The sequence below is a fragment of the Prosopis cineraria genome, unplaced genomic scaffold, assembly GCF_029017545.1.
Source record: "Prosopis cineraria cultivar Desert tree isolate PC_DT_omini unplaced genomic scaffold, ASM2901754v1 PC3, whole genome shotgun sequence".
In the NCBI taxonomy this organism is placed as follows: domain Eukaryota; kingdom Viridiplantae; phylum Streptophyta; class Magnoliopsida; order Fabales; family Fabaceae; genus Prosopis; species Prosopis cineraria.
This window is the reverse complement of record NW_026555334.1, coordinates 43,325,483-43,335,546: the sequence shown is the minus strand read 5'-3', so window position 1 is coordinate 43,335,546 and position 10,064 is coordinate 43,325,483. Positions and strand designations below refer to the sequence as shown.

Sequence of the window (10,064 nt, the reverse complement as noted above, 5' to 3'; positions counted from 1 at the left end):
GTTGGTATTGAAGAATTGAGTGCGGTCGGTGGCGCCCGAAGCGAAGGAATCAATGAGGGTTCTATGGTTGAAGTGGAAGGTGTTGTTTCGAGCAAAGGTTTCAATGCCCGTGCAGTTTTCACGAAGGAATCAACGGGGGCTTGTGCTGCTTCAAAGACGGGAGAACAGAGGAAGCAAAGAAACATAAGGAGGATGAGCCTGGGGGAAGAGTTGTAGTTGGATGAGGATGAGGGTAGGGAGGGAGGGAGAGAAATTAGTATTTTTATATTATTAAAATATAAAAAATGGTGAAACCCAATATTAAATATTTTATAATAAAAAATATTTTAAAAAATTAAAATGTAGGATACATGAGAAAATAACCTCAAGGGCATAGGGATTCAAATTTTAAACATTAAAGGACACAATTAACTCCTAATTGAATTTAAGATATTTAGTGACTTCTTGAGTAAAATTGAGTAATAAAAATACCTTTAATCCAAGCCCAAATGACTGTGGCCATAGCAAGTTCATCAACAATAAAATCAAGCAACATTCTTTCTATACAATAATAAATCCCTACTTCAACCATTACAAATTTGCATCCTTTCAGCGACAATTGATACATTATGTAGCCTGTAGTCTATATACACATTCTGATAATCACACATCAAATCAAAATGAACAACATACTAGTCAAGACTCAAGATGTCTATACAGTAAATAATAAGCCATCAACAGGGAAACATGCGGGTCCAATGATATAAACCCACTATAATTTTTGCGGTGATTCCTAAACCGTACAAATCAGTGGCACCATCACAGAGTAACTGAGCTCAAAACAGCAGCATTAATGTCTACAGGGTAATCAAAAGGCGATTTTGTGACAAGAGATCTCCACATCTTCTTCTTTGGATGATAGATTTGAAAGTAAAGTGTCCCTCCTCGCTTATGTCGCCTGTTCCTTCGAGGTCCCGCCACATCCACAGCATTTAAATTCGTCATTACATACAGCTCCCCATCTAATACCACAAAACCCAATGAAGAGTTGCAAGGAGCTTTTCTCGGTACGCGTGACTCGAAGAGCCAATAACTTGAAGGCACATCATATCTGCAAAGGGTATACATCACCAATAAAATGGTCAACAGAAGATTTCTAAGCTCAGAAATTTTGGGATCTTAAATTACGAAGTAAAGAGAAGAGAGCCACCAAGAACGCTTCAGGTCACATGCCATCAGCTCTACTATGCAGATGGATGCCTAGAAACTCATGCTATATGGTACAAGGGTTTTTATTATAGAAAACGAGTTCAAAAGCGTAAAATCATTCAGGATGCAAGTTTAATTGAATATTATAATAAATGATATCGGTGAACAAAACTCTGTCGGTCCTTTGTCTGGGGTAGCTGTAAATTTCAGTTATCAAGAGAATCACTTTTGATGGTCAAACAGTATCAGAAAGTGCTTTCTGAGTCGTGCACTAACAAGAATAAAGTGACCACTTCCGGTCTACTAGATGATTGGTACACAAGATTATAACAAGCATAATTATCAAACAACGTCAAAATATCTTAAAAATCCTGTTCATATAATCCGTCATACAACTCCAAATAAAGGTAGCTCAGAAAACCTGAAAAGCCAGAACATTGGTTCCCTACTGTGTACTCAATGCATCATGATCAGGAGGTCAAGAAAAGCAATTCACTGAAAAAAAGTTGCATCACACATTTTGAAAGGCAATCAAATTGTTATAATACCCCATGCTGCAAGCGTGTAGAGTACAAGCCAGAAAGAGTTTATCACAGATTTCACTCTTTGATCAGGAACAAGAGAGGGAAATGATCAAATTTCAAGGGAGGAAATAAAAGGAATCTAAGAATTCACATGAATATCACATGATCATGCAAGTCTCATTTTGCAAGCCGTATATCTGTCACTTACAGCCCACAAGATTCAACTAAAAGAAAACGGAAAACCTATACCCGTTTTCAAATTTAATTTTGAAGTTTTCTCTTTTTTCTTTTCAATTCCATAATTGCAAGCATTTTAAAACTTCTTCAGCGACCATGGAAGATTACAAGCATTTTAAATTTGTTAGATGACCATGTACGACGACAGTTCACAGGTCCAAAAGAAAGGCACGCATTGTCAAGGTTTAAATTCCACTAGTAATTAGCAAAACATACACAGCACCAAATTGTGTCCCCTAGTCGGCTATTATTTCCATGTTCTCCATGTAGCACCAAGGTTCAACAATACCACATTAGATGATATATCCTCAAAATACTTATCTCTGAAGATAGGATCGTCAGAGATACCTCAGACCATGGCTTATATATTTCTACCCTAGTTACCCAGTGTTAGGTTTGAACTTCAGAGCAGCCGATAATAAGTCGATAATTAACTGTATAACAAGATAATTTGGAACCTCATCATTATCCCGAGTCACATGTTACAAACACCACGATTATCCAGAGTACTTGTATACAGTCAGAATTCAGAAGCCAGAAAGTACCTTAATATTTCATCCCTATCTAGCATGAAGACTCCTGGACAGCCTCCATTCTCGTTCTCGACCACAACAATTTTTCCAAATCTCATCCTCTCCCCTTCTCTCCAGATATTCCCAACTTCTCTCCACTGGCCACGACCACTTCCATTCTTCAATTCCATCACCGCTGCATCCCTGCAGTACTCATCCACTGGAAAAATCCCAGAAATGGTTCTGGAAGCACCATATCCACCCACCACCCAGAACTCCCTCCTATCCTCTGACTCATTCCCAACAAGAAAACCAACACATCCGGCTCGAAAGCTCGGCAATCCATCCATAGCAACCCACTCGTCCTTGCTAATGTCATACATTTCCACAGAGCGTGTTCGATTTCCGGCAGCGGCAAACATGGTATGCCTCGACCCACCGCCAGCCACCAAAATCTGGCCGGAATCAGGCAGTGCCACGCAGGCGAAACTGCCGCGGGGCGTGAGCATGGAGGCAAGGCGCTCCCACGAGAAATCATGGAAATTGAAACGGAAAGTCGACGAAGTGGGCGAGGGACGATCCATGGGAAACGATCGGGTGTCGAAAAGGGACCCTCCGAGTACATAGAGGTGGGGCCCTATTGAAATTGAGGTGAAGTTACAGAGGCCATAGACATGGGGATTACAGGGCATAGTGGGGAGAGGGCGCCAAGCAAGAGAATGGGGGTCAAAGAGGAAAGGGGAAGCAATGGAAGGGTCCTGGGGAAAGATACAGAGAAGGTGGGAGAGATGACGGTGGTGATGGCGGAGAGAAGTTAGAGTGGGGGAGGATAGGAAGAGTTTCCATGATTTGCAGGTAGGCTTGAGGCGGGCATGATGGGAATATGGGACGAAGGAGAGGATGAAGGCAGCGACGTCGTTAGGGAGACCTGGAATTAAGGTGAGGGTTCGATCAACGGCGGATGGAAGGGGCGGCGGCGGCTGCGATGCTCGTTGTTGGAGTGGTGGAGGAGCTTCGATCATTCCTGCCTCAACCAACCGACTCTACCAGCGAAGTCAGCGATTTTGAGTCCGGCGATTGGCCTGTGACTTCGTGTTGCATGCTTTTTCTCCGCCAGAGTATACTGGAAACTGGAAAGCAGTTACTCGGCAATTTATTCGGGGCAAATTACGAATGTGGACTCAAGGTAAAGGTACGATTATTTATTTTTTCGACAGAAAAGTATACATTCAATTCAAGAGTTAAAAACAATTACAATCGATTGGGTTTTCAAAATAAAAACTTTCATCATTCACCATCGGTTCAGGGTACAAAAATTACTAATTAAATTATAATTATTTATTTAAGTTAAACAAAAAATACCTCACAAATTAAAACTCGGGTTATTTAAAATGTCAAAATCGGCATAATATTCGAGCCCCCGCATGATAGTAATTCGCTGATTCACCGAGACCAAAATCCGCTGCGTCACACTATTTTTATCAACTAGTTTATGTGTGACGTGGTCTTCCTTTCTTCCCGTTATTAACTTCGCAAAAATTTATATACTTAAAACGTTATTTTTACATATAAATGGGGAACAAAGAGCCGCTATTTTCATAATATTCCCATAGTATGGTGTACTTTTTATGGTATATAAAATATTATGTATTTAGACATACAATAAACATTCTAGCTATAAGAAATAAAAACATGATATTAGCGAGAGACTTCAGAAAATTAAAAGCAACACGATTTGACGTGCCGTGATATGGTATGATCTTATTTTAACTGGCCACTGAGATGTGAAATACTCCTTTCATCTCAATTTATAAAATATTTTTTTAAAATAATTTAATATTTTAAAATACAAAACATCTTAAAAAATATGATGTTTCGTTAATAATTTTTTTAATATTAATTTTTTATATATATTTTATAAATACAGTATTAAATTAAAAGTATTTTTAAAAATTTATATTTTTATTTTAAAAAATAAAATTATAAAATATGTTTAAGAAATTTTATTAATATGTATAATTTTATAATGAAACGTTATAAACTAGAAGGGAGACAGTGATATCTTTTTGTTGCAAATGGATAAATGATATACTAAACGTTGATGAAAGACACTGCAATTATGATTTTTTTTAATGATGTGTTGAATACGGTCAAAACTTTGAGGGAAAGTTGTCATAAAATCTCTTACCAAAGGAAAATTGTTTTGAGAAGTCAAAATCAATTTAAAGATTAAATATAGTATGACCTTACATACCAAGCTTATAATTTTTTATCCTAAATCTATCACCTTACATTTTGCACACCTTGCACCTTACATCCCAAGCCCATAACATTGCACCTCATAAAATTGCAAATTTCATAAAAATATAACTTATTATTATGAAAATAATAGTATGGACAACAAATTATTTAAAACGCAATCATAGAAATCACATGGCATTTTTGAAGGCTAGCACCTAACTTTGCTGTGCAAAGTCATTTTGGTGTACAAAGTTATAGGCTTGTGTAAGGCGATAGACTTAGGGTGCAAAGATATAGGCTTAGCGTACAAGGTTAAGCTAGAGGTAATAATTTAGGTCAAGTCGAACAAGTTAGTCCGAATAAACTCAAAAAATCTTAAGACCGAATTTGAAAATTTAAAATATTTTCTTTACTTTGATCTTATTCGTTAATCCAAATAAATATGAGAAAATTTAAGCCAACCTCGAATCCCAAAAAATTTAGCCTAAATATTCAAATTTCTCTTTTACTATAAATAGAATTAGATAAAAATTAAATATTAATTTATTTAAATAAAAATTAAAATTAGATAAAAATAAAATAAAATAATATTTAATAACTCAAGCTAATTTGAAAGCCTAAGGGTTAGAATTAAATTTAGTTATATGAGCTTTTGTAGATATTTAGGATATTGTAAGCTCGGCCTACTTGAAGTATCGCCTTTAGTGTAAAATGATAGGTTTGAGGTGTCAAATAGTCTTAAGATGCAAGATTATAAACTTGGTGTGTAAAATGATAAACTTGATGGGTAAGGTGATATATTTAATACGTATTTGATTCTTAAATTGGCCTTGGTCTCTTTAAATAATTTTTCTTTTAAGAAGGATTTTATGGCAAGTATCCAAACTTCAAACTTAAAAGTATAATATAAAACAAAGATGGAAGGAAATAAAACAAAAAACTTAAAGTATAATTTTTTAAATTAAACTTATAAATTATAAATTATAAATTATAAATGGGAGAGGATGGCATATGATTTGAAATGGCCAATGTGACATTAATTATTGCATCACATTCCATGTAGATCTATAGTAGGACCAACAGTAATTTTTTTAATATATATTTTAGAGATTATGTTGGAGCTATAATGTAAAAATGAGTGTGGAGTTTATTGTGAAAAAATGATAAAAGTGATATATTCTCTCTATTTAAAAATATAAGATATTTTAAATTAAATTTACCCTCTAATAAAATAGTTACCTACTTTTAAACTAATCCTATCTTTTCATATTTATCCCTATTAGACACCCTATAATAAATATAAAGTCATTGTTAATAAGAACACTTTAAAAAAAGATAATGATTATACCTCGAAAGACTCAATGCTTTACGTTTTTTAACATCTAATTCCTCAAAAAATATCATATATTTTTAAATGGAGAGAGTGCATAATAAAAATAATAGATGTGAGGCCATATCATTTGGCACTTATATTTTTTATATGTATAATATAATAATGTAAAATGTGTTTGGCCCATTGTACATCTACATTGAGATGAATAACAATTTTTTTTTTCTTTTTAAATATTTTTAGAGATTACCTGGGATCTACAATGTAAAAATGAGTGTGATGTTTTGTAACATTATCATATATAACCACATACTTGATTACAATTACCAAACTCTTATATGGTAATTAAAAGTTAATTAATTTTAGTTATCTAACCATGATAAAAAAGTCTCAATTGCAATTGAAAATATTATCCATGATAGAAAATGAAAAAAGGCTAGTTTAAATATCTATTATAGTTAATAAAATTTAACTTATATATTTGTAATCCTTGAAGAATCCCTACCATGGTAGAATAGTTTTGAAACCAATTCTACTAACTCTATTGTAATAGAAAATAATCAAACTAATCATTTAAAAGCTACTACAATAGAAAAGGCTTGAAAGATAAGCTAAATAATATAAAATCATTGGAAAATTGGGATATCAGAATAAAAAAAATCTAAATTAAGTTAATAGGTAGTTTAAACATTTAAAAACCAAAGCAAATGTTTTCAGGAAACATGGGACCCATCGAGGGTAGAAGACAAGATCAAAATAGTCCAAGTATCGATTTTGGCACAATCTAAAATGAATTTCCAAAAAATCCAAAATAGTAAAAATAGTTAAACATGTAATCAAACTTTTAGTGTGTATGACTTTTTATTTTAACGGTTAATTGAGATGATTTAGACATCTACATAAAACTTATTCAATAACTCAGCCAACAACATTAGTTTCATTTTCAAATATTAACAAATCACCATATTTGGACACTCAAAACAAAAACTAATTATTTTTCTTACTCAATTACATGTCCAAAATTATAACCTAATGCGCCTACCACAACATTTGGACCATAGACTTTAAATGACCCATGCAATGGACCTCAAACATAAAAATATCTCTAAATCTCCTTTTGACCCTCCAACCTTAATAGAAACAAGAGGGCGGGGTTTCTCAATCTTAAATTTATAAATTTACTTTCAAATTCATCAACATCCAACAAAAACAAACTTGCATCTATATCTGGCCTAATTCAAATCAAACATCGTCAGCATAACAAAATTCAAGGCCTAAAAATACTAAAATTACCATTTCTAAATAAAAGATGCAAGTAAAATCAAAATATGAATCCTAGTTGCCATTTATACTTCAATTACACAAAACTAACTAGAGATATTACAAAATTAATGGTTTCTAGCGTCAGATGTCTTCCCTTTGCTCGTATTTGAATATTCTCTTGTAAAATGTTAATCCATAAGAGTGAGATAAAAACCTCAATAACTAAATAACCAGTTTAATCACATGTAAAGGGCGCATATTTGAAACAATTGTGCTCAACATACTAAAGCATGCAATCATAGATATGCACATGAATGCCAATTGCCTCATATTTCTTGTTTTGTACTCTTGACAAAGATTGTGGGCTGTCAATATAAACAAAGCTAGGTCATGTGATTGATGTATCCCAAGCTCTCTGATCATAAGGGGCAGCTCAGCCAAACGCTGCCACACTTATTCTTGGACCATGGCTCCTTGTCCTCAAACCAACAAGGTGTCTTATATTGGAATCCACACCATCTCTTATTCACCGAGAATGGTAATGCACAACTTTTGCCAAACTCCACACCGTTACTCTTATAGGAGATGATGATGCATGGCTATTTAGATATATACTAAACTTTATACTAATTTTCCCGTTGAGATATGATTCACTATATGTGCCAAACATTGATTTTGTCCAAGTATTAGCGAATCCCCATGAATTTCTATCACCTCCCATCTCCATTATTACCAACATGCCATCATGTTCAAAACCACAATCATGCATAATAATCAACAAGTGGTTTCAAAACAAATACTTGAGTTTCATAAGCCATTTATATAAAACACTGCATGTAAATTTTATAGCTATACAAATCCATATTACAATCAAGACCTATTTTGCATAAAATTTCAAAGGTATAAACATCTCTTTTCATACAAAAATATACAATTTATTAATTTCATAAGTCTCACAAAACATACCACACAAGCATGGAAAACAAATGGTTTTAGGTCACGTTTACCCTTAGTTTTGCCAAAACAACAATGCCTCGTATCAATTCAATTGACCCTCCAACATGCTCAATGTTGCCAGTAAGGTTGGTCTACAACTAACATAATGATAACTATTAATCACTATTTATCAATGATATTTTCAAATCAAAGTCCCAATCTAAACTCACATTATGGTCACTAGCTACAACTAAACTTATTTCCCAATTCCATTAGCTTTATTAAAGTCTCATTAGTTTAATAAGCATTATCAAACTCTCATGCTATCATCAATTCACTTGTTTAGCTTTAGGGTTTATTCTAAACCCATTATTAGAACCCTAACTCATCATAAACAACATAACCCAAACCTTTGTATTCTTCCATTGATGTTATTTAATTCCCATTTGGCTAAACAACAACATTTATAACTCTCAACAATTCAAAATCAACATTTTATAGTATAGGGTCGTCCAAAATTGAAGACCCGTGCATATCGAAATATAAAACCTTTCAACCTATGTGTAGAAATCGTAAACAATTCTCATTAATTTTTTTTAGTCCAATGGGTTCGAACCCAACCTCCTAAAATCTAAAAATCATCAACCCCATTATCAAAACTAGCTTGAAAAAATGTGTAGGAAAGAAGAGGAATGTGAGGGGATGATTATCTTAGTAAGTTGGAGTTCAAAATCTCTTCAAACTAATACATAATTGTTGCCCCGGCAAAGCCCTAAGCTTCCCTCTTTGCTTCTTTTTTATTTTTCTTCTTCCATTTTGCTATATGTCGATTCTCGCATTTTAAATTTTTCAAAATGTGTTGTCAACCACGATGGATTTGTCCATTACTTGTGACCAGCACCTAGTGGTACATATTCATTGGCCCAGCTTCAAAAATTTGTAATTAATTTTACACATCTTTAAAAATTGTGAATTATAATTTTATAGAAAGCTTGAGACATTTACTTTTTAATGCAAATAGAATCACCAAAAAATACTATCACTTGTCTTTTGAAAATCTTTGATTACCAAGACAATTTATTTTTATCTTCTTCCAAGCCTTAATTGATTATAAAATTACTTCTCAATATATTTAAATACTCTTAAAATTTTTTAAAATATTATTAACTTAATTAACTTAAAAGGTAAGAATTTGGGATGTTACATGTATAGTGAAAAAATAATAATAAATATGTGAGACCCATAATAAAAATAATAGATGTGGGAACCTACTTTTTGGTGCTTATATTTTTATACGTATAATGTGATAATGTAAAATATGTTTATTCCATTGTAAATCTATTTTAGGATGAAAGTAATTTTTTTTAATCTAATATTAAAAATAAGTATGAGGTTTATATTGAAAAATTAGTGATACATGTGAAACCCGTAGCAAAAATGATGTGCGTGAAACTCTACCATTTGATGCTTTTATCTTTTATATATATAAGACGATAATGTAATAAGTGTCTGTTCGATTGCAAATCTATAATGGCACGAACAATACTTTTTTAATTTTTTAAAATTTCTAAATTTTGTAAGATCATGTGGCATTTAAAATAAAATTAAACATAATTATATAGATAAATTTACCATCATGGTCTGCTGGCATGATTTGTTTGGAGAAAAATTCTAATAATTTTTATTTTTTAAAATTTTTAGATTTTAAAAGATCCTGTAGCACTTGCTAAATAATTTTTATAATATTTGCCAGTGGATATTTTTTTTTCAACTAATTATGCGGGGCAGAACTTAGTAGTAATTTTTTTATTTAATTTCAAAATTTCTCTCATA

General features: G+C 32.8%; 1 protein-coding gene across 1 annotated transcript; it reads right to left on the bottom strand.

Moving 5' to 3' along the window:
- Positions 1-521: 521 nt before the first annotated feature.
- Positions 522-3,600, bottom strand: LOC129304939 (F-box/kelch-repeat protein OR23-like). The gene is made up of 2 exons (XM_054944789.1): positions 2,495-3,600; positions 522-1,090 (listed from the first exon to the last, which is right to left on the bottom strand). The coding sequence occupies exons 1-2, from the start codon at positions 3,481-3,483 to the stop codon at positions 799-801; spliced, it is 1,281 nt and encodes a 426-aa protein (XP_054800764.1). The 5' UTR covers positions 3,484-3,600; the 3' UTR covers positions 522-798.
- Between the last annotated feature and the right edge of the window lie 6,464 nt (positions 3,601-10,064).